At 45.0% G+C, this 25,091-nt stretch overlaps 1 protein-coding gene across 2 annotated transcripts; it reads left to right on the top strand.

The window, feature by feature from the left end:
• Window positions 1-472: 472 nt before the first annotated feature.
• RLF (RLF zinc finger) lies at window positions 473-23,700 on the top strand. Of its 2 annotated transcripts, XM_082071228.1 has the most exons (8): window positions 473-649; window positions 3,994-4,148; window positions 6,054-6,135; window positions 9,602-9,734; window positions 12,746-12,948; window positions 15,068-15,204; window positions 17,358-17,499; window positions 18,466-23,700. In XM_082071228.1, exons 1-8 carry the CDS (start codon window positions 494-496, stop codon window positions 23,137-23,139), a joined length of 5,682 nt encoding a protein of 1,893 aa, XP_081927354.1. In that variant the 5' UTR covers window positions 473-493; the 3' UTR covers window positions 23,140-23,700. The 2 variants fall into 2 exon arrangements, with proteins under 2 accessions (XP_081927354.1, XP_081927353.1); XM_082071227.1 differs by lacking the exons at window positions 473-649; window positions 3,994-4,148; window positions 6,054-6,135 and adding an exon at window positions 9,025-9,113 and having other exon boundaries at window positions 12,787-12,948.
• The last annotated feature ends 1,391 nt before the right edge of the window (window positions 23,701-25,091 follow it).

Here is a 25,091-nt window from a genome sequence, read left to right on the forward strand (position 1 = left end):
AGGCTGGTTCATTTCAGTAGGTGGTTTAGGTAGGTTGGTGTATGTACGTGGTTTTAGGCTCGATTTAGGGTGGTTGGATTTACATTGTTTAGGATGGTTTAAATGTTTCTGTTTCGGCTGTTGGGTTTTATGGTGGGTTGGTTTAGGTTGCGTTGCTTTAGGTTGGGATGGTTTAGGGTAGTTTAGGTTGTTTGGGCCACAAAAAAAAACCCCAACCTGATCCTCATGAAGAAGTCAGGGACCCCCCTGACCCAAATTCTCAAATTAAAATTAAAAAAGACTAAAAGACGAAAGACTTTTAAAAGACTAAAGCCAATTTAATTTTTCGTTTCGCCTCTCCCGCCCGCGCAGGCGCCTCGGGGCCGCAGGGGCGCGCTTGCCGCCCGCGTCACGTGACGCCACTCGCCCCAAGCCGCTCTGCCCCGGATGGCGCCGGCGTCACGTGCGCGCGGGTCACGTGAGCGCTGCCTACGCGCAGCGGGGCCGGGCGCAGATGGCGGACGGGGAGGCCGAGGCGGCGGCTCCGCGGCCCGAGATGCCGCGGCTGGTGGCGGCGCTGCGGGCCCGCCTCTGGCAGCTGCAGGCCGAGCTGCGCGACCAGGAGGTGTCGGAGGCTTCGTCCCGCGCTTACTGCCGGGGATTCTGCCAGGTGAAGGGCCGGGTGAAGCGGGCAGGGCCGCGGCGCGGGCCGCAGGCCGCAGGGCCGGGCAGGGCCGGGCCCGCCGGCCGCTCTGGCAGCGCTGCCGGCGCGGGGCTCCGCTCGCTGCCCGGGCCGGGGCTGCTGCCCCGGGCGGCTCCTGGGGACGGGGGTGGCGATGGGAATGGCTGAATCGCAGGGACAGTCACAACCATTTTGGGAATCCCTCCCCGGGAGAGGGGACACGCGCTGCGGGGAGGGACCGCACCGAGTGCTGGGGGCGGGAGAGGAGTGCGGGGCTCTGCTCGGCCCGGGGGACCGCACCTGGAATCTTGTGTCCAGCTGTGCCCCCTCAGTTCCAGCAGGACAGGGAACTGCTGCAGAGAGTCCAGCGCAGCCACCAAGATGCTGGAGGGAGTGGAGCATCTCCCGTGTGAGGAAAGGCTGAGGGAGCTGGGGCTCTGGAGCTGGACAAGAGGAGACTGAGGGGGGACTCATTCCTGGGGATCAATATGGAAAGGGGGAGTGTCAGGAGGATGGAGCCAGGCTCTTCTGGTGACAACCAGTGACAGGACAAGGGGCAATGGGTGCAAACTGGAACACAGGAGGTTCCACTTGAATTTGAGAAGAAACTTGTTGGGGTGAGGGTGGCAGAGCCTGGCCCAGGCTGCCCAGGGAGGTTGTGGAGTCTCCTTCTGTGCAGACATTCCAACCCGCCTGGACACCTTCCTGTGTAACCTCATCTGGGTGTTCCTGCTCCATGGGGGGATTGACCTGGATGAGCTTTCCAGGGCCCCCTGACACTCTGGGGTTCTGTGATTGACAGCATTGAGCATCCCCAAGCCTAGAGGTAAACTTCCCTTACCCCAGCCCCATCACTCCCAGAGCTCTGTGCTCCAGGTGTTTACTGTGACCACCCAACTCAGCATCTGTGGTGGAGGCACCATTTGATGGGATTGTGTAGGAAATCTACAATTTAGTTATTAAAGAACAACGCATGGTAGCAGTTGACCTGGGCAGCTCCAACTCAGTGCATCAAAACATTTTCCTGAACTTTGTAACTAACTTGCGGGTGACCCAGGACAAGGCACTTCACCCATTTCTGTAAAATGAGCACGTACTGATCTCCTTCATTGAGACATATCATGAATCCCCATTTGAGAGCTATTTTTTAGCTCTACGCACGAAAAAAAAAGAAAAAGCACACATCATCTCAGAGACACCTGCCCCAAAAGATCAGTTAACTCCAAAGCTCTCCAGTGACTGCAGGGGCAGAAGGAAGAGAGACAAGACCAAGAGCATCTCTGCTGGGAGCTGCTCCCCATGAGCTCTCGCCTGGGGGTTCTGTGGAGCGGGCGGGTTTGCTCGGTGCAGCTTTTCTGTCCTTCGCCTGGCATCCAAACTGCGTGTCTTGCCTTGGGTGGGATCTGCCGCACAAAGCATCACCGAATGAGCCTCTGTGCCCTGGTGGTCTCGTCTGAACACTTGCTTAATGACACTAAGGATCAGCAGGGTCTGAATCGAGCCACTAACGTCCAGAAGAACTCAAGTCACAGTGATGGAAATAACTTGTCCTTAAATAAGTTATTTCAGTTGCCAATTGTTTTTTTTTTTGCGTCACCCACGACATCATTTATCACGAGCTATAAGTTTGAATAATTGTCAGGTTACTGGGTTGCAGAGCTGTCCCTGTTGAATTTCAAGAGATTGTGGTTTCTAAGATAAAAGTAAAAATAAGAAAATCTGGTTTACAAGCTGGTTTGGCCACACCCCAGCACATCCAGCTGCCATCTCTGAATGGCAAAGTCAGCTGCCAAATGACACAAAACCCTGTTGGTTCCTTTGAAGTGATACTGGCCTTCACATTCCATTCTCCCATGTTCCATCCACAGGTCGTGCACTTTGCCATATGATTCTGGGAGGATGTTTAGCTCGTCACCTACTGAAACAAGACAAGGAGTTCATTTGTTAGGTTGCAAAACTCTGTTCAAACTGCAGGTGCTGCTCTAGGCTGTTGAGATCCGTGTGACTCTCCGCGCGTGACTCTCCGCCTTTCAGGTTTTACTAAAATTATTCCCAGTGGCGTTCGTTCATCAGGTCATTGAAATAAATATTTGGCTGACACTTGGTAGAGGTTGTCAAGGTGATCAATATGTAGAGAGAGGTCCAGTCACCCAGGCTTGTTTGGTACAGATAGAGCTTCATAATGGAGTTTGATGGAAAACCAAAACCAAACTGAAGCCTGTCTCACAAAAAACATAGACCTGCTTAGGTCTTTGTGCTGTTGTTGAATGGTGGTTTCATTTTAGAACACTGTGATGAAAACAAAATGGTCTGTCTTGAGTTGCCATCTCTTTGGGACAGTTCTGATTGTCATGGAAACATGAAACTGAAAACAGGAAACTGATGGAGAACGTGAAACTGGAAAACATAAACCTGATGGTCTGTTACGCAGCGACTTCAATGGAGTGTGAATTTGTGATGTTATTGTGCAGTCAGGAACTAATTTTGCATCTTGGTTTCTCCTCCTGTCTGGAGATGTTTGTGTGTGTTGCACAGAGCTTGAGCAATAAAATTTAAGGTCTGCCCTTAAGTGAAATTTAAGGAATTCAGCTTAATTTTGTATTAACAATTACCACTGATGTCTTGTCTTAAGCTTATTAAGCTACAGCAGAACATGTGTAGAGAGAAGCTGAATTTTCCTCGGCCTAAATATGATCTTGGGAAGGAGCTGCAGCTGAAATATTTGGGGACAGCGATGGATTTGCTGTCCTGTGTGTGCATCAGTGATGTTCACAGTGATCTATTTCTTATAAGTTTAAAATGTTCTATTTTATCTTGTACGGAGACTGCCAGGAGAAGTCTGTACTAGACAACTTAAACTTGTACTTAATACCAGATTGTTTGTGATCTAAGTGTCCATCAAAATAGTCGAGTGCTGAATCTGGCTCTTTAACTAGATGGGTTTTAACGGGTGTATTTTTAGAAAATATTTGTGTGTTTGATCTTCCATGAATGTAGTCTCTGGGTTGACTAAACAGATGATTTGTGGTAGTCATTGAGCATCTCTAGGGATTGCATCTTGACATCTTAATGCTTCTAATGCCATATCTAATTTCAGTTATATTATCAAATCTTTCATTAATCTGTTAGAGAAGCACTTGAACTGTTTAGTTATATGGTTGATAAATGAAAATATTTTGGAACGGTTGAGGAGAAAATCTACCATTTTTAAATAGCCGCCAGAGTCGAAACTTATCACTTCCAGAATCCTTCCACTGTGTGTTTGATGCTGCATATTGATATTTGGTTTTTTAGACAAAAAGAAATATTAACCATATCTCCTTTTCCTGCAGACCCTGCTCCAGTACGCGGGCAGCCGGGGCGCCTCGGAACACATTTTACCTTTTTTGGAAGTCTATCGAATCTCCATCCAAAGTTTTGCAAACGCGCGACCTTACTTGACCACAGAATGTGAAGATGTTCTTCTGGTACTCGGCAGACTCGTGCTGTAAGTTTTCAGTCGGTATATTAGTATTTTTTACAGTTGTTTCTTTGTTATTAGCTTTGCTTTGTGGTCTGGAGTCAAGTGTTCTTTTCCAGATGGATTTTGCAATAAGCTCCTTGCTCAAATGCTTGCTTTTTTTTTTGCGCGATGTACGAAATTGCAATATAGGTCAACAGCTTCTGCTAATATCGTTTCTTCCACGTTTTGGTGTGAGGAGGTAATTTGGATATTCAGAAAACTTTGTGGCGGAGGACAAACCATAAAAAGAGGAGCGAGATCTCGGTGTCATCTGGTCTAAGCAGCAAAACTGGATTTGACCGATAAAACCGGTCGATCTCAAAAATGTAGGGCTGTGCCTCACCTGGTTGTACCTACTGTGTGTAATTAGTCGTTTCGTTAACTCTAAGAAGCTTAAAATAAGGAAAGTTTTGGAATGCAACCCAAAGATGAACAGAATTCTGAAAGCTTTTAAAGTTTAATTTTTGAAATTTCTGTCTTAACAGCGAATGAGGTATCAAGTGATTACAGAATAATGTTGATTTTTGCCTCAAGCTTTTCCTTCCAAAATAAGAAACTCAAACCGCGGAGACCTTCTCCTGGAAGATGTTTTGAAGTTGAGTGTTCAAGATGAATTTTTTTTTTTGAATAATGGAAGCGTTCCAGCAGCTGTTACAGTTTATTTGCAAAAATTGTGAAGTAGGTAGGAGTGGTTGAGTTTAAATCTGGAAATGAGGTGTGCATCGAAAGATTTTTCAAAAGCGCATTGGCTGTGAAGTTTGCAAATGTTTTATTTGATGGAGAGAGTCATGCATGAAAGTTGGACACGCATCTAGTTGGTTGGGGTTGTTTGGTGGTTCTTTTGTTGTTGTTTTTCTGGTTTTGGTGGGGGTTTTGTTTTGTTTGTCTTATATTAAAAGAGTTCAGCTGCTGTGAGACTTTGTAAAGTTGGTTTTTTACAACCATCTGGGTCTGGACAGCTGATGAATTAACTCGTATTGCCGAGCTTGAGCACAAGGGAAAAGTCAGTCCTGATTATTTTATGATGTTGAGACCTCTGACAGTTGGAATATCTGGTGATCCTGCTGCCCACGTTTTCATGGGCATATTAACGATGGAGATTCTAGTGCCTGACAATGCGATTAATTACTGCGTGAGAGTGATGAAGGTGTCTATCAAAAGTCGGGAGGAAGGGGGAAAGGGAATTGAAGAATTAAGGAACTGGGTACCGTGCGGTTTTGAAACTCACATTTGCTTTATGGTCATCTGTTTGTTTTCCCCAAGCTGATTTCTTCTTTCTATGGGAAGGCTGAATATGTTGTCCTGTCATTCTTCTATTTAATATTTGGGCGTGGAAGTTTAGGAGAAAAAATAGCACAATTTGGGACTCTCTAACAATGAAGATGTAGCTCATAGCATTTGTGTGGAGTCTTAGACCAGTTTTGTTTCCTTATATTGTCAGAATTAACGAGAACAATTTTGCTGTGTGTAAATCTTGTGGCTCCCTAGACAGAGTGTCATAGTTAACACATTTAGTCTGATGAGGTCACGTTGTTCTGTGCAGAAGAAATAAGGGGATGTTTCATACCTGTGTTGTGTAGATAACTGAGCTACACAAATACAGGAGCTCCTGGAATTAATGAACTGGGAATTCTACACTCTGATCTGTTTAACTCTGACTTCAATTTGAACATCTTTGTGTTTAACAACGCAGGTGAGGGTTTTTTTGTTTGTTGAGCTCTTGAGTTTGCACCGTAGGTATTTGAATGTTCTCCTCCCACGTTATCAAACATAGTTCAATGTTACCGTCATTTCTTCTCTGAATGCAAAGTAATACGTGCCGCAGATGTTATTTAACCTGACAGCAGAATGTGTTCAGATAACTTGCTTACTTACCTCTTCCTTTTCCAGGAGTTGTTTTGAGCTGCTGCTTTCAATTCCTGAAAGTGAATTGCCGCATGAGGTGTGGTTGGGATTCCATCAGTCCATACAGGTAAGTGTTCCGAATTCCTTTTCCAATTTTCTTTTTTTTTTAAAGAAAAGTATTGGAAGGACCTCAAGGATCACCTGGTCCAGCCTTGGCACAGGCCTGGTCTAGACAAGCTGGCCCAGCTGAACCTTCAGAGTGTCCAGCGTTGGGGAATCCATCACTTCCCTGTGGAGATTTTTCCAGTTTTTCTCATTGTGAAAAATTCCCCTCTTGTGTCTGGTTGGAATTCCCCCAGGAGCAACTTGTGCTGGTTGCCCCTCGCCTTTCCCATGGGACTCCCTGTGAAACAGGGACATCCTCACCCAGAGCCCGTCCAGCCTGGCCTGGGATGGCTCAGGGATGGTTCAGCCACCACCTCTCTGGCCAACCTGGGCCAGGCTCTCACCACCCTCAGGGCAACAATTCCTTCCTCATGTCCAGCCTCAATCTCCCTCCTTTAGTTTAAAACCATCATCCCTTGTCCTGTCAGGACAAGAGGTGTCTTTATTCAGTTTGAATATGTTGGAAACTGTTAAATTCCAGGGGTAGAAGAGTGACACCAGCCCACATCCCTCATAGAATTCCAGGTGTTGTTACAGCAGATGTGGGACAGGGGAATTTCTTTCAGATCTTCCTGCTCTATAACAATCTGCACAGGTAGTGAGAGGCAACGAAACTTCAAATAAACTTTCATCCCACGACTGAAAAGGTTAAGGGCTTGGATTTCAAAGCAGCAAGGTGGAGGGACTATTCTAAAGCTGCGTACGGAAAACTTTTGTGACACTGTAGTAGCTGCTGATTGCTTTAAATGGACTGAAAAATCCTGGTGTCTTCAGGAAACTGTTGCAATGAGTATTTTCTCCATAACTTTGCCCATAGGCTCTGACTACATTATCCTTTCCCTGACGTCATCTACAAGGAAACGCTTTGTGTCTTCAGGACCTCTTTATGTTGTCCTATATACTTCAATTTCGCGTTAGATTTCTTCAAAGTATTTGTAGTGGATTTTTGTCAGTATTTCACAGAACGGCTGAGGTTGGCAGGGACCTCTGGAGATCATCCGGTCCAACCCCTCTTCTACAGTGGGAACACTGAGATTGCATCCGGGCAGGTTTCGCGAATCTCCAGAGAAGGAGACTCCGTCATCATCATCATTATTATTATTATCATTATATTCTTCAGTAGGTCCAATAATGAAAGGGTCAGCTAAGCATCTAGAACAGGGTGTATTGTCGCTAGGTAGCTACTAATACGTAGTTTTTCCTGTTTGGTGTTCCAGATGTCCTGCAGTACATTTCAGTATATTAAAGGACTGTTAATTTGAGAGGTGATGGGTTTTCTTATGTTTGTTAAACTTTTTCTCAACAGTAAGAGTGGGGAATGTCTGAGTTATGGGCTTTTATTCAAACGATCCCCTCCAAACCCCGTAAAAAGAGTATAGTCGTTTTAATCATAGCAGCATGATTCTGTGATTAAAATTATTATCCCCTTTTTTCATTGTTATTGTTTTATTAAACCTGGTTTAATTTGCCAACCCATAAGTCTTAGGCATTAGGTCTCTCATTCACCTGCCTTATTCTGCTGATGTGCCATTGAGCTGGGTGTGTCAACGCTTTAATTTTAAAACTATTGATGATGCTTTAATTTTTAAAAACAACCCCCCCCCACCCCTCCCCTGAGGTTCCTTGTACTGCATTTGGTTTCCAGGTCCAGTTTGGGACCAACAGCTGCGTTGCTGTTCGGATGTTTTTTAATAACTTCAAGAATGGAAAGCATGGAGATTGCACAAACTTCAGGTGGTCCTTTCAAAGTGAGGGTGTTTCAGACAGCTTCCCACAAACATATTTTACAGAGTTTCTCTTCTATGGGAGGTGTCTGTTGACTCGCTCACTGCACAGGAAGAAGAGTCCAGCTCCAACTGGACAAAGGTGAAGGCAGTTCTGAAATTTCCCTCTTCACCCTCTCGTCCTAAGGTTTTACAGGTTCTCTGGTGGCCTTTGCTGGGCTTGCTCCACTGTGGCAAATCCACACGCTGAGCGTTGGGCTCCAGGGGAGCCCCCAAAGTACCACATAGAGGGGAATAAACACTTCACCAGCCTCCCGGTGGTGCTCTGGTGGAAGCCGTTCAGCACAGTTTGCAGTAAGGGCTCCCTGCTGACCTGCGCTTAAATCACAGACCAAACTGGAAGGTAGCGACACGTTTCCGGCTCCTTGGGGTTGGGCCATGTGCAACACTTTGCGTTTGCACGTGTTGAATTGCAGCGAGTTCAGCGACGTTTTGCAGCCTCTTGACCGTTTTTCTGACATTGCCTCCAAGTGCCCTCCAAGCTGTGTATGAGCTGTGGATTGGCGGAGAATGGGCTTTGTCCAGTTATTCAGACGATGAATGAAGTGTTGACCCCTGAGAAATGCTACTAGGAGACAGCTACCGGTTGGGTTTTGCACAAAGGGTCACAAGACTTCCGAGCCTGGCAGCTGAGATGATTCTTTTTCACTTGCATTATTGTCCACTTTTCCATACTTTAATAATTTGGTTTTCAAGATACTATGGGAGACTGGGAAACCTTGCGAGGTCTGACCGCTCTAATGTCATCTGCAGCCTGGCGTCTCCTCACAGAAGGTGGTCGGGCTGATAAAATGTGACTTGTACTTGGCAAATCCTGACTGTTCCAAATCACATTGTTGTTCTTTGGGGTTTCCAGGAGCATTTGTCTTTCTGGGAACAAGTTACACGGATGGGCCTGTAGTTCCCCAGGGTCTTCTGTTCCGCGATGCCCCGTCCTGTTGAGCTGTTCTCACACGTTCTTGGCTTGCCTTTTGCTTTCAGTCTTGCAAAGCGGTGGAGAAGCCAGGCGGATGGATACTGGTGGCCTTCAGTTCTGGCTCATCCTCTCCAATTTCACAGCTCGTTGTTTGCTAGAGGAGCAGGCAGGGAGGTGGTTGAAATAACCAGCTTTGTAGGAGTAGATGCGTCTTTTTGTGGTCCGGTGATTCTCAGAGAGGTAAATTCACTGGCTCATCTCACTCGTGTTAATGCCAAATGTAAAATTTTACGCTCTCGGCTTTTTGTTATTAGCTTTCAAAACTATTCAGTCTTCATTCTGATTTCTTCAATGGCACTAAATGCTTTGATATAAAATCATCCTTTGTGTTTTATACAGTAATCTCTGTAATTTTGCGTATATGTACGCATGTACATGGAGAAACATAAAACTTGCGGAAGAGTTACAACTGCAGAAGAGGCTTTTTGAGTTACACCATTTCAGTGAACTGAGCACTTAAATATTGTGAAGTTTTGCTGTAGGATTAGAGAAGTGAAAGGATGTTGTATGTTAAATTCCCAATTCAAACCTGTCAAAACATTCAGAAGAGTGGTGTGAAATTGTTAGAACGTGGTCAAAGATTAGGACATAATGTAAAGTGACATTGGTTTAATTTTTAGCAGAGACTTGTAATGACTGGTGTGTGTTTGGTTTTCTGTGTTTTGTAGGATTCACATGATGCTTTACTAGAATTTGGCAACAACAACCTCCAAATACTGGTGGACGTCACAAGGGAAGGCATATGGAAAAATCCAGTTCTTCTTAAAATTCTATCCCAGCAACCAGTAGAAACTGAGGAAGGTAAGAAGGTGATTTTAGAGATTACATGTGGTCATTAAGAAATTACTCAGTGCAGTTTTGCTGGGGAAGTGGCAATTTGAAGTCAGAGGAGAGTTGTATTTTAAATTGCATTGCGCAGTAGTATTTGTAAGTTGCTAAGGGACGTTTCTGATGAAACTGTGTCACTGGCACTCTGGATAATGTGTCCTTGCTGATGCATCTCTGCTTGGGCAATACTATCCATTGGTTTGAGTCTTTGAAACTCCTTTTTTAAAAATTTATTTCTTCTTTCTTCATCATAAAAAATACAGAAATTTTGCTCCCTGGGGCGGTTTGTTCTTCGTAACTCCGCCCTTTTAGCTGTTTTCCTGAATGCTTCCCAGAGCAGGAATTGTGTGTGTCCCCACCTTTCAGAGGCATCAAAGATGCATGTGTGGGGATTAAACAATCTTGAACCTGACTCCGGAACCCCTTATTGGACTAGTCTGTCAAAGGAAGGTTTCTCAAGTTCAATCGTAACGTAAGGAGTTAGACAGTTTAAATAAAGGGCAGCTCGAAGAAGCCAAATATCTGCCGGGAATGTTGCTTTTTACTGAGCATCTTGCGGCAGTCTTGGAAACCTTGGTTTGGGTTGGTTTTTTGCTTGTGTCCAGCCGTCAGATGAGGTAATGCTTCAGTAGGTAAATAATTCTGTGTCCTTACATTACGGAGGATGGAGGGGGTTTTTGGTTGGTTGGTTTTGCTGCTTTGAGCCTCTTGGGAGACCGAAAGCATGCTGAACAGCTATCGAAGGCTTGCAGGGAATTGTAGGAGAGAACATAATGCTGGGAAGGACAACACTGGGCACAGGTGGCAAACACAAAACCCGCGGCCCGAATCCTAAAATTACATTTGGCCTTTTGAAGGCAACCGTGAGGCTGAAGGGCCCCTGGGGAAAATTAGTTTGACACCCCTGATGTAGGGCATAGGATTCAATCTCCTGTATTGTTGCCGGCTATTCAGTAACCTTCCAAAGAAATCAAAATAATGCATATCGTGAGCCACTGAGTCATAAAACTCTAAAATGTTACAGAAAGAGAGGAGTAGATTGAGGGCGTATGTAAAGTTGTCTCTTTTCTCAGAAGGCGAGAGGAAAGTGCTGGGTTTGTATACCCTGCGCTCTGGTGCAAAGCAAAATGAAAACTTAAAGACATCCTGCTCTCTATACCACAAATGATGGCACGGAAAATCTTCAGGCTCCTCAATTGTGCTACTGATGTAACTGGTTTATCCTCTTGACGTCATCAGACAAGTGTAATTCGGTGACTGCAGAAGTTATTTCTGAAGTACCAACTGATCTATGGAGCTGCACCGTACCACGCGTTGTGATCAGTCAAATCTCGTTGGTTGGGTTTCTCTTCAATTTCTTTGTTCAGTCCCTTCTTTTCTCTGTGCCAGGAAGTCAGATGCTTCTGTAATTTCTCACTAGCTAGATGTCTACTGGATTAACTTCATTGTTTTTTACCTTCAGAACCAGACCAAGTAAATAATAGAATCATTTTGGTTGGAAGAGACACTTAAGATCATTGAGTCCAACCATAACCTAAATCTAGCACTAACCCCTGTCCCTCATGTCCGTCTGTCCAGCCCTCCAGGGATGGTGACTCCAGCACTGCCCTGGGCAGCCTGTTCAATGCCCCACAGCCCTTTGGGGGAGAAATTGTTCCCAGATCCAACCTCAACCTCCCCTGGGCAACTTGAGGCCGTTTCCTCTGCTCCTGGTGCTTGTTCCTGGGGAGCAGAGCCCGACCCCCCCGGCTCCAAGCTCCTTTCAGGCAGTTCAGAGATCAGAAGGTCTCCCCTCAGCTCCTGTTCTCCAGCTGAACCCCCAGGTCCCTCAGTCTCCATCACACTTGTGCTCCAGCCCCTCACCAGCTCCGTTCCCTTCTCCCAACTCGCTCCAGGTCCTCAAGGCCTTTCTTGAGCCCTCAGGCGATTTTGGCGCCACTGGCAGCGTCATTTTGTGCGCTGAGGTGATCCCACCACCCCTGGGGCCGCCATTTTGAGCCCTGAGCTGAGGGGCCCAAAACTGACCCCGGGATTTGAGGTTTTTCCTCCCCAGGTCCCCGCACAGGGACGGTCACTGCCCTGGGCCTGCTGGCCACCCCAGTGCTGGTACCAGCCAGGATGCTGTGGCCTCTTGGCCACCTGGGCACACACTGGCTCATGTTCAGCCGCTGGCACCAGCACCCCCAGGGCCTTTTCCTTTTCCAGCCGCTCTTCCCCAGCCTGGAGCGTCCATGGGGCTGTTGTGACCCAAGTGCAGGACCCGGCACTTGGCCTTGATGAACCTCAGACAGTTGGGCTCAGCCCATCGATCCAGATCCCTCTGTGTGGCCATCCGAACCTCCAGCAGATCAACACTCCCACCCAGCCTGGTGTCATCTGCAAACTGACTGAGGGTGCACTGATCCCCTCGTCCAGATCTTGGATAAAGAGACTAAACAGAACTGGCCCAGCACTGAGCCCTGGGGACACCACTCGTGACGGGCCAACAACTGCACTGGGCTCCGTTCACCGCAGCTCCTTGGGCCCGGCCCTCCAGCCGGTTCTTTCCCCATCGCAGACACCCCGTCCAGGCCGTGAGCCTGTCACGTCACAATCCTTCCAAAGTACCACAAAAATAACATTTTTACCCTCAACTTCATTTTGGTTAGTTGGGCATTGTGTGGGGGTTTAATAACTTCAATTGAAAACTACATAATGCTTTGAAATGTGTTTGGTGCTTTGGAATATTATGCTACAATTGAAGTTGAATATTTCAAATCTCAACCGAACTACTGGTACCTTGTTCGAAATACTGTATGATCTGCTCAGCGTCCATATTTCCTTATTCCATTTATCACTGTTGCTTTTTATCACACCTCAAGTTTCATAAGAAGACCGACCACGCTTAAGTTTGTAATAAAATAAAGTGTGAACGCAATGAGACGATTTCGCTTAAGTGTCAGCTGTAAATTGGTGTATTCTCAAAGGCTTTTTTCTTTTCCTAGCCAATAAATTGATTACACGAGAAGGGCCTTCCTTTCTGCAGATGCGAATCAAACACCTGATGAAGTCAAACTGCATCCCCCAAGCCACGTCCTTGTCCAAACTGTGCGCCGATTCGCCCGAAATCGCCAACGCTTCGTCCTTCCGTCAAGCCTACATCGCCTGTGTGTGTTCGATGCTGCCGAACGAAGACTCCATTAAGGAGGTTAGAAATCCATAGTCGCTTTTTATTGTCTATTATATTTTAGAATTTCTTTCTGCAGCATTAAGAGCTGAAGAATGCGACTGTTGCAGCAGAATTCCAAAAGAGGAATTATCTGTTGCAGACTGGAAAGAACATTTGTATTAACTCTGGTGTTGATAAGTATGCGTAAGCTAGAACACAGATTGACGAATTGAACCAAATGATGGTAATCGCTTACTTAAACCTTTCAGGGGAAAACGAAGCCACTAAGCATCAAAGCAGTATCTTAAAACAATATGTTTTTGTTACTTAACTGGACCTGTAGCCAACACTGTGAAAAGTTTAAAGGCTGTGTGGTGTTACAGTGCCAGAAAGTTGATGTAAATAATTGGCAATATGAGCATTTGCGTGTCACGTACTGTATGTAATATGCAATTTGCATGCTTGGCCCACGGGTATTGTGGAGGTGACGCTCTTTACGGATTGCTGAAACCAGAGACTTCTGAAACGTCTTTGTTTTCAGAAGTCAAGTATCGTGTTATATCCTCATGTTCTGTGTTGTCTTAGGTAGAAAGTTAATCAGGTCTAGTGACAAGTGGGGAAAAGAGATAAAAGATGAAGAGCTCCAAGAACAAGAGGCAACAACCCAAAACCCAGTGTGGGGGGTGAGAGAATTCACTGTAATAAAATAGAGTTAAGTGACATCTTGAAGTGCAGGGTAGGAACGGGGCTCGGCTATAAAGGGTGAATGTGAGTGAAGACAGCAAAGGCACTTGTGTAACAAATATGATTTAGCTATTTGTTCATAGGAATCTCAAAGGAACAGAACTAAGAATTGCTGTCTGGGTTACTGATTCTAACGTTTGGCTTGAATTTGCCATTTTTATTGAACCAATTAAAGTGCTAATTAAAGAGGTTCTCCTACAGAGTAGTCAAGAACACTCTTTACTATCGCAAAAGGCATGAAACCCCAAATGTTTTGTAATTTAAGCTGGCTTTCTCTGCAAGGCAAGTGTTCTCTTTCCCATGTAACTTCCAGTTAGGTTGGAAGATTACAAGAACTTAACCTAAGTCTTCCTTTCTCTGCAAGCTCTCAGTACTTTGCGCAATGTTGTTGATATCAAAGATGTTATTTTATTACATTGTGAGGCAGCAACTCCCACATTCTTGCAGCTGTAGTGGCATTATTTAATGTAAGAAAGATAATATGCTGCTGCATTTACAGACTTGAGAGCATGTTGTTCCAGCTCAGCTAGGGAGGAAATTACAGTCAAACTAAATGGCTTTTAGTGGGTTCGTGGTGTATCTCCAGCTCCTGAAGGGAGATCAAGTCTCCATAAGTAAGAAATATTAACGGGATGTCCTACGAAAAAACTGGGAGGAGGTTTTTCTGATGACATAAGAAATGGGATATTTTTGCAATGTTAAAACTTTTCCTTCCAACTAAAATGACCCAGAAAACAGAGCCAAGTCTTACATGTTTGTTTGAACCATGGAGTGACTTTGAGGAGTAAATTGACATCCTTCTTGTTAACGAACGTGGGTTTGTTATTCTCATTTGAAATATCTTAGCACTGTTCATCCTGTAGTCTCTGAAGTTCAGTTGTTGATGCACTGACAATTTTTGGTTTTCTAAAAAACAGGACCTGGAAGATCAGGCTTGTATCAACCCACTGCATTTTGCATTATTTAAGAAGGTGGGCCGCGGTATTGAGGAGACGGCAGTGTACCGTTGTGGAAATTATCAGAGGCAAACCTCATAATTACTGTTTGGTCTAAAAATACTTGGCTTATAACCAAGCTGATGCCCTGTTTTGATCCAGGGATCGGTACCACCTTTAAGTAGGCTTTCCAGAACTTCGATGGGAACCTCCTGTGAAGCTGTAGATAAACTGTTGCCTGTATGTATTTTGCTAAGCTGAGCAAAATGGAAGATAGTCCCAAAGAAAACTAACACTGAGAAGTGATCTGAACTAACATATGTGAGCTCCTCATGCTGTTCTGTAGCTGAAACGTGGGGTATGAACTCTCGGTGTTCAAATAAAACAGTATTTTGTTCATGTGTTTGAGACCATTTCCTTTGATACACTAAACATGCTGATAATAAAAGTGTCTTTTCTTTTAATTTTCTCTCTTTAAGATTGCAAAGGTAGACTGCAAAGAAGTGCTGGACATCATATGCAACCTGGAATCTGAGGGACAAGAAAACACCGCGTTTATTCTTTGTACAACATACCTTACTCATCAGCTTCAAACAGGAAATGTGTATTGCTCTTGGTAAGTAATTAGTTTCACTGTTATTCCTAAATATTCCTCGCTGGCTTCAATGCAAGAAAATTGAGCTGATACAGCACAAACATATGTAGAAAAAGTTGAGAAGTACATCAGACAGAAGTACTTTCTGGATAACTTGTGACAAAAGAAATAAGGGCTCATCTCGCTGCAGTAGTAGAGCAGTTAGTCAAACGAGTCACGCTGATATTTTTGTAATTTCTATAACTCTGAGAACTGTAGTTCTAGACCTCGGCCAAGTCGTGACTATAAAATTTCTTGGGGGAAGAGTCCACCACACTTGGGAATCCTGGAGACTGACTGGTTTTCACTGCCAAAATGTGTCATTAGAGATGAGAATAGAGCCACGTCCAAAAAGATACAAGGCTGAAGTCTATCCCGTGATCTCTTTTTAATGAGGAAAAAAAGAAGTAAACAAATAGACCAACAACAGCCAACATTCTTTCAGGGCGAACTCAATGACTTGCTGTTGTCCAGGAGACCTTCTTGATTGCCCTCCACCTGCTTTCCCTGTGACAGACGCAGATCTAGCGATTCTTTAGCCACAAGGTAGATTAATTCAAGTGGCTGGTATGACATAAAGCTTTTAATTTGGAGGATTACTTTTGTCAGATCAGCCAGATTAACTGCCAAGGCAGTTACATATTACAGAGGCAGTGGATATTATGTCTCGCAAAAATGAAGAGGCCTGTGCTTTCTACAAGTTGTGGTGATCACCAAAATAATTTCCTGGTTTTGGCTGGGATAGAGTTAATTTTCTTCCTTGTGGCTGGTACGGTGCTGTGGTTTGGATTTAGGGTGAGAATGTTGGTAACACACTGATGTTTTATAGTCACAGTGTCAAGGCCTTTTCCGTGTCTCTTGCTGCCTCACCATTGAGTGGGCCGGGGGTGCACAAGACATTGGGAGGGGACACAGCAGGGGCAGCCGGGTTTTTGGAAGATGCTTATTCCAAATTACAGTCTGATCGTGCGGCCTCAGTGTCGAGTGACCTGAAAGAGGCCACATGCAGTGAGTTGCAATGAGCTTGAATAGGAAACCCCAGTTGGCCAGAAATCTTGGGAGAGATTGTGGGCTGGCCAGAAGGCCAAGATTTTGGAATATTAGCAGAGGAGGAGGTGACACATACTGAAGAGGCCCCGCTGGATAATGAGCTACCAGAAAATAAGAAGCAGTGTGCCCTGTGCACCCATGGGTCCTGTTGTATTGTGGGTGTAAAAGTGCCATGGAGATGCTCATATTGCAAAGAGTTGGGCCACTGAAGAACATCAGAACAACCAGCAGGTGGATCAGGCTGCTCGGATTAAAGGTGGATCTAATTGGGGAACATATGGGTGAATTCTTCATAGCTCAGTGGGCCCGTGACACCTCAGGCCATCAAGGAAGAGATGTAACGTACAGATGGGCTTGTGAACACCATTGCACAGGTTATCCATGAATGTGTCACCTGGTTAGTTGACACTATGGGATCTACTCAATGATCTGGTGCTGGTGGTCTCATGTCCTGTAGAAGGACGTATCAATGGTATTACAATAAGAACCACCCAGATTAATGAAGAATGAACTTGGAGCAAAGTGCAGTAGTGAAACCAGAGCTGGGCTCAGCATCCAGCACCACACACTGTGCTCTGACGAACCGTCATGACAGATGGAGCCCAAAGTAATGGACTCAACGGACACTTTAAAGAGATGGCCTGTAGACTGAGAGAGTGACATCTGTATATATCAAAAGACAGGAGGGGTAGTTCTGGCTGGGGTAGAGTTAATTTTCACCTAGTAGCTGATACGATGCTGTGGTTTGGATTTAGGATGAAAATAGCGTTGATAACACATGGATGCTTTTGTTGTTGCTGAGCTGTGCTTGCACAGTCAAGGCGTTTTCTGCTCCTCACACCGCCACAATAGAAGAAATTGCTGATATTCTGGGTTTCTGCCTTTTTTCCCCATTCTAGGTCTACTTTAGGATTTAAAAGTAAACCACCTTGAATTATACTGTTTGTATCTTAGTTTCTTGTAGGTCTGTCTAGTTCTCAGGTGTCTCTTCCTGACTACAAATAGCTGTTAATTAGATTTCCAAACGTGTCTGGACTCTGGACAAATCTCCAGTGTTCTCACATTCTTCTTTCACCTCTTTGCAGGGAACTGACACTTTTCTGGAGCAAACTGCAGAGAAGAATCGATCCTTCTCTCGATTCCTTTTTGGAGAGGTGTCGTCAGTTCGGCATCATTGCCAAGACACTACAGCATTTATTTTTCTTGATAAGAGTTATCCAGTCCGAAGTAAGTAAGCTGCATTTACAGCCATAATTTATTGTTTTTTTTGAATAATTCTACTGACCTGACATGAAATAACAGCTTCTTCCGGTGTTCATACTTTGTGGTTAAGTGCCTAATAACTTACGAATAAAAATCTTCGATCAATGTGAAATAGTTTGTTACTCTGAAAATAGAGCATTATGTGAACAAAGCGGAGCTGTGTTTGACCTGATCCCTGCTTAGAAATGTGAGGCACAGCAACAGTTTTCTGCAGAATCTCCAAGAGACGGAAACTTGGCACAAATACCTTTTCCTCAAAATGTTTGACACAATCGCATCTGGACCTGTACCTTCTGTTCTTCAGAAACTTGCAGGAAGTTTCAAAAGATGCTTAACAGCAATTTGTATAAACTCATAATCTCAGTTTGAGGAGTAATGCAAAGACTTTACACTTAAATGGCAGAATTAACAGGATTTGAACTATCTTAGTAACAGTATTACACAGATCACGGACCTTAAATTAGATACGGGATTTTCCCTTTGGAATCTCACCATTTCCCAAAGGTTTCAGGTATTTCTTTCTGAAAAATAGCATCGTTTTGCACACATAGAGTAGAATTTGCCACATGAACTTCAGTTTTATGGATGTTTCAATCAATGGTACCCTCCCCAATGTGCTCATCTTTTTGCTTTCTTATATAGACATGATAAATAATTACTTCATGCACTCAGGCTCAAGGAAACTTCAATTTTGTCCAGGTACAATTTGGAATATATTGGGTTTTTTTTAATCTGCATGTGAATAATATTTCTAGGTGTCTTCCTATGCTCGGTGGCTCAGGCACTTCACACTCACAAGCGTGATGTGTTCTGGACGGGCTGTAGTCTATTGGCCACTGTCATTGCACCTTTTTTTTCGTAGAACAGTTCTAGAGAGAATCTACTTATCAAAGAAAAGTAACATGATTTTGTGGCTGTTTATTTAAACAGGCAGAAGAAGCAGGACTTGCGGTGTCTGTTTTGTTGTGCGTGAGAGCCCTTCAGATCCGATCCAATGGAAGCGACGAAATGAAGACGTCGGTGTGTAAAACCATCGCCTGCCTTTTACCAGAAGACCTTGAAGTGCGAAGAGCTTGTCAGCTCACGGAATTTTTACTTGAGCCAACTTTGAGTGGATTTAATGTGTTGGAAGAGCTCTACATGCAACCAGATCAAAAATTTGATGAAGAAAATGCGCTGGTTCCAAATTCCCTCCGTTGTGAGCTGCTGTTGGCTTTAAAAGCATATTGGCCGTTCGATCCTGAATTTTGGGACTGGAAGACTCTGAAGCGACATTGCCTTAAACTGTTGGGGAAAGCAGCTTCTGATTCCGAGGATGATGCAAGTTGTAATATGTCCATCAATGAAACCGACATGTTAGAAACATTCTTTAGCGACTACGATGAGACAAAAGAACAAAAATATTACGATGGAAAAGACGCAATGAACCACCCGAAAGAAAAAGCAAGAGTGAAAAAACCAATTGGTTCTTCAGAAAGATACCAGAGGTGGCTTCAATACAAATTCTTTTGTGTGCTCTGCAAAAGGGAGTGTATAGAGGCTCGAATTCTGCATCACTCCAAGATGCACATGGAGGACGGTATTTATACGTGTCCGGTGTGCACAAAAAAGTTCAAGAGAAAGGAATTTTTTGTACCGCACGTCATGGAACACGTTAAAATGCCGCCTAGTAGAACGCACAGACACAAAAAGAAAATCATCCTGAAAAAAGAGAGATCCCCACAAAAAACAAGCAGCAGCCCTCCCCCGGTGTTTCAGGAGAAGCCACAGCTGCCTGAAACATTTGAAAACGACGCACATGAATATGTCACCTTCAGCCAACTGGAAAACTGCCACCTGCAGGACAGAGACATCTACCCCTGTCCCGGGACGGATTGTTCGAGGGTCTTTAAACAGTTTAAATACTTAAGCGTCCACCTGAAAGCCGAACATCAAAACAACGATGAGAACGCCAAGCACTACCTGGACATGAAGAACCGCAGGGAGAAGTGCGCGTTCTGCCGCCGGCACTTCATGACGTCCTTCCACCTGCGGGAGCACGAGCGCGTGCACTGCGGGCCCCAGCCCTACATGTGCGTGTCCATGGATTGTTACGCCAGATTCGGGTCGGTGAACGAGCTCCTCAATCACAAACAGACGCACGATGACCTTCGTTATAAATGCGAGCTGAATGGCTGTAATATTGTTTTCAGCGACTTAGGGCAGCTCTACCACCACGAGGCTCAGCACTTCAGAGATGCGTCGTACACCTGCAACTTCTTCGGCTGCAAAAAGTTTTATTATTCAAAAATTGAGTTTCAGAATCACCTGGCAGCGCATAATATCACAGTGTCAAACGGGGGGGTCAAACCGACAGTGACGCTCGAAGAGTCGGTTTCAAAAGACAAATGCAGATGTCTTCCGGAGTCTCAATCTGAGAATTCCAGTCTGAATAACTTGGATCCCTCGGGCTCTCAGGAAATTCCGCAGATTAAGGAAGAAGTGCTCTCCGACAGTGAAGATCTGGACAGCGAAAGTAACTGCAGCCTCCATTGTGGGGACGCTGCGGTGAAACAAGGGCAGGCGTCGCCGCTGCGGATTGAAACGATGGCTCGAAATCAGTCGGTTCCGGGTTTCCTCGTGTCGCAGGAAGGAGTCGTCCATCCAGCAGATGTGAAGCAACAATGTTCTGATGGGGCGGTTTGCTTGGATGAAAAAACACTTCCCTGTGGTTTCGGAGGCTGCTGTTCCACGCACAAAAACTCCAGGAGTGTGCAAAAACACCTTCGCAGGGCCCATCCGTATAACTTCAAAGGTAAAAAAAATACGGAGGTGAAAACAAAAGACTTTCTGGATCTGCTGGGTGATGCTCAGGACAGTAAATCCCCTACGGACGTTAGCACAGACTTGGGTCATAATTCAGATACAAACGCTGACTCTCCAGAAAGCTTGTGCTGTACGATAGATACTAAAGGAAGCAACGGCCTGAAGGAAGAAACTTGTCCTTCTTCCCCAGAGACATCTTTTTACGATAGTTCTAAAGAATCAAATATCGATGACAACATGTTGGAACTGATGTTAGGCTTGAAACATCTAAGCTTAAAAAATTCCAGCGTGCAGAATTCTTCGAGACACAAGCCTTTCCTGCGCTCCTTACAGTCCTGTTCATCCAGGGACACCAAGTGCTCTGAGTCAGATGAAACTACCTCAAAATTTCAGCTTCAAGAGCAACAAGATAATTTACCCAGCCAGTATCTTACTCAGCTGGCAGCCAAACCGTTTTTCTGTGAGTGCCAAGGGTGCACGTGCGAGTTCGTGACCAGAGAAGCTCTCTTGATGCATTACGTTAGAAAGCATAACTACTCCAAGGAAATGGTTCTGCAGTTAAATATGTTCCAGCATCGATACTCGCCGTTCAAGTGTCACATTTGCCAAAGATCGTTTACAAGGAAAACACACCTTAGAATTCACTATCGAAACAAACATCAGATCGGCTGCGAGAGGGCGGTTCACAAGGTTTGTCCGAATGAGAAGTTTGATCACGTCGGCTTGTGTACAGACGACATGCACAAAACCAGCGCCATTCCGACCCCCATCTGCGCGGCCAACGTCGAATTCATCGACCGTTCAAACCACTCTGAGCAGCTGTGTCACCCGAAAAAGAAAGACTGTAGTTCCGAGACGGATTTGGAGTCCAGCGAAGAGATGGACAATAACGTAATGAGAAAAACGTCCAACGTGGGTTCTCTGGACAGTCACAGGGAGGAACTGGAGGCGAGACAGGGAAGAGGAAGCAAAAGAACAGTTGCTAAAGGAAACTTATGTTATATATTGCATAAGTACCACAAACCATTTCATTGTATACACAAAAGCTGCAACTCGGCATTTACCAACCAGAAGGGTTTGATTCGCCACTATCGAACCGTCCACCAGTACAACAAGGAGCAGCTCTGCTTGGAAAAGGACAAAGCGAGAACAAAAAGGGAGCTCGTCAGATGTAAAAAAATATTTGCATGCAAATTCAAAGAGTGCGGTAAACGCTTTTTATGTTCTAAAGCTCTGGCGAAGCATTGTAGTGACTTTCACAACGAACACGTAGAGGATCAAAAGCTGCTTTCTGACACTGAATCCGCAAGATTTGCTTGTAACCAAGCCCACTGCCCCGCTGTGTTTTATACCTTTAATAAGCTGAAACGGCACCTCATAGAAGAACACGCCAACGAAGAAAAACTAAACAAAGATTTTGAAATCCATTGTGACCTTAATGGCTGTAATCGGATTTTCACCAATTACAGCCACTACTCCCAACACGTGTATTTCCGACACAGTGAATATTACGATAGTCTCTTTAGAAATGAGAGAGAGGAGGAAGACGATCAAGAGAAAGATAAAAGCGAACAAAGTTACTTGAAAGACGGTCTTGACGTGAGCAAGCAGAACGGGAAGCAGGTAAAATCGAAAAGAACTAGCAGGAGTCGAGAAAAGCATTCGATTAACTTCAAAACAAAAGAGGAGGCGCTCCAGATGTGCAAAGAGAAGTCGAACCAGACGCAGTACCCCTGCATGGTCCAGGGCTGTTTGTCTGTCGTCAAGCTGGAGAGCAGCATCATCAGGCACTACAAGCGCACGCACCAGATGACCAACATGTACATAGAGCAGCGGATGCAGAAACTCGTCGTTTGTGTTCAGTGCGGCGTGATGAATGAGAAACAGTCCGGCTCCGAAACGGCGTCAGACTCGGATAAAAAAGATCAAGAGGATAAATCGGCTAATCCTGAGTGCGTGCAGGAAGATGAAAAACCTGCTGTTCCACATACTGCCTGCGATCATCAAGATGGAAGCAACGAAGACCAAAAACCATGTCTGTCGAGTGGCGCGAGTCGTGACGTGAGCGACCTAACGTATCCAGGCACTTTAAAATATAACCACAGTTCACAGAACGGCAGTTTGGAAGAGCATAAGGTCAGGGAGACGGTTACGTGTAAAACGGAAGATTTTTCTGAAAATAGCGAAAGAGAGAATAGCTCTTATTTCTCGAGTTTACAATTAGAGTTGCCGAGAGAGAAGGATCCAGAAGGATGCCAGCACAGTGCGGTTAATCAACATGCAAAGAGAAATGTACTTTGTGCTACAAAAGATAAATTTCAGAAGCCTCCGGTGTCCAAACCGTTTGATTTAAAGACGTATAAACCCATGGGATTTGAGTCTTCGTTTTTAAAATTTATTCAGGAAAGTGAAGGGAAAGATGACGACGACGATGATGATTCTGATGAGGTGGTGGAATGGGAGGCTCCAGTAGATAAGACCTTGCAAAAAGAGGGAGACGGTCAAGGGGATACACCAGTAAACAGCTTTGTAGATGACAAAAATATAATTTTAACCCAAAATAATCACGGGCAGCTGACAGAAATCCAGCCCTTGTTGTCAGAATCATCATCTGCCCCTTCTCTAGAGAATCTGAGGGCGATCTTGGACAAGGCGCTGACGGACTGCGGGGACCTTGCCTTAAAACAGCTCCATTACTTACGACCGGTGGTTGTTCTTGAAAGATCCAAGTTTTCTACGCCCCTCATTGACTTATTTCCCACAAAAAAGGCCGATGAGCTTTGTGTAGGGAGTACGTAAGTAGTTTTGCGTAGAGCGGATCGGCTCCACTACTGCTACATGGGGAGAGCTCCAAATTAGAACCGTAATCGTTACAGTGCACACTGTTTAGGTTTAGCGTAGACTGTTTAATTCAATGAATGTATAATATCTGTCAAAATATTGGCCGAGTTAATTTAGCTCCCCATTTTTTTCTATGGATTTTGGTGCTGTTGAACACATCAGAACGCGGGGGGCTTCCTGTCGAAGGGTAAATGTGCATGATTGTATATGGAACAAGTACTGGGGTACCAGGGTTCGGGGGGCGATGGAGTTATTACTTGACTTGAATGTGCACCCCAGGGTGCTTCGTGTAACATATTGTACACTACAGCATCTTATATTTTTTTGAGTTATGAGTTTCAATAAATTACAGTTTTTCACCCATTTGTTTACTGTACAGTAAATCTTTAATGTGATTTACTTGTAATTTGGGACCATTGGATGATGTCGCTTAAGTTTTATGCATTTGTAGATGATTTATCGGACTGATGAACCAGTATAGATACAGAAAAGTAAAGTATTACATCTTATTTTATCATATTCTCTGTGCTTTATTCAGACTTGAAAGAACGATCTCCATGAGGATGCTAATGAACAAGCACTAATCGCAGCCGCTCATTGATTCTCATTGGGTTTCTTTGGGCTGGTTTGGGTTTTATGCTGTGAGCTGAAAAGCAGCTGGGAAGGAAATGGAGAAAACCTTGGGAAATGATGTTTAGAACAGGTGATGACTATTGGCTGGGTGCGGGAATGAAGAAGGTTAACGAAAAAATATCTGGAGAACTTTGTTACAACCAACTCTTTAAAGAAGTTATTTGGACATCCTGACAATCAAAATTAGATTAAAAGTTGTACACCGAGCAGGAGAAATGTAACTTATTGCAAATCATTTCCTTGCTCGAAACTCGAAGCTGCTCGTAATGAAAGGAATACAGAGCGTGGATCTTCTCTCTAGCTTTTAAAAATGAAAGTTAGGGTGAAAAGGTTAAACATCGCAACCGAGTCAGACACCTGAAGTAGCTGAAGCGTGTTCCAAAGTGATTTTTTTCTCTTTAAAAAAGAGTTTAGATGCCGAGTTTGCGTCACGTTCAAACGTCTTTGGATGTTCAGGATCTCAGAAGAGGAAAAGAGGGGAGCTACAAACTTCATGAATGTGATGACTGATGCAGGTGTTGTGCCTGGAGCGGTACGAGATGCCGCTCCAAAGGCAGGAGGCGGTTTTGTGACGCGTCCTTCGGGGAGCCGGGTGCGGGGGGCAGCGCCCCCGCGTCCCTGCGGCACCGAGCGGTGCTGGCGGCTGCGCCGGGAGAGCGTCCTGGGCCACCTGGGGACAACCCAGTGTTCGTACGGAATTTGAAAGGTCAGTTGCGAGTTCGTGGCTGAGGAAAACATGCAGACCGACTCGATGTGAGTGATAAAGCATGATTCAGTTTCACAGTATCACAGGATGTTTGGGATTGGAAGGGCCCTGGAAAGCTCATCCAGTGCAATCCCCCCATGGAGCAGGAACACCCAGATGAGGTTACACAGGAAGGTGTCCAGGCGGGTTGGAATGTCTGCAGAGAAGGAGACTCCACAACCCCCTGGGCAGCCTGTTCCAGTGTCTGCCACCCTCACCGGGAACAAGTTTCTTCTCAAATTTAAGTGGAACCTCTTGTGTTCCATTGATCCCATTACCCCTTGTCCTCTCATTGTTTGCCACCGAGAAGAGCCTGGCTTCATCCCCATGGCACTCACCCTTTATATATTTATAAACATTAATAAGGTCCCCCCTTAGTCTCCTCTTCTCCAAACTAAAGAGCCCCAGCTCCCTCAGCCTTTCCTCACACGGGAGATGCTCCACTCCCTGCAGCATCTTGGTGGCTGCGCTGGACTCTCTCCAGCAGTTCCCTGTCCTGCTGGAACTGAGGGGCCACAGCTGGACACAAGAT

Source organism: Streptopelia decaocto (genome assembly GCF_964273445.1).
Source record: "Streptopelia decaocto genome assembly, chromosome: 23".
Lineage (NCBI taxonomy): Eukaryota > Metazoa > Chordata > Aves > Columbiformes > Columbidae > Streptopelia > Streptopelia decaocto.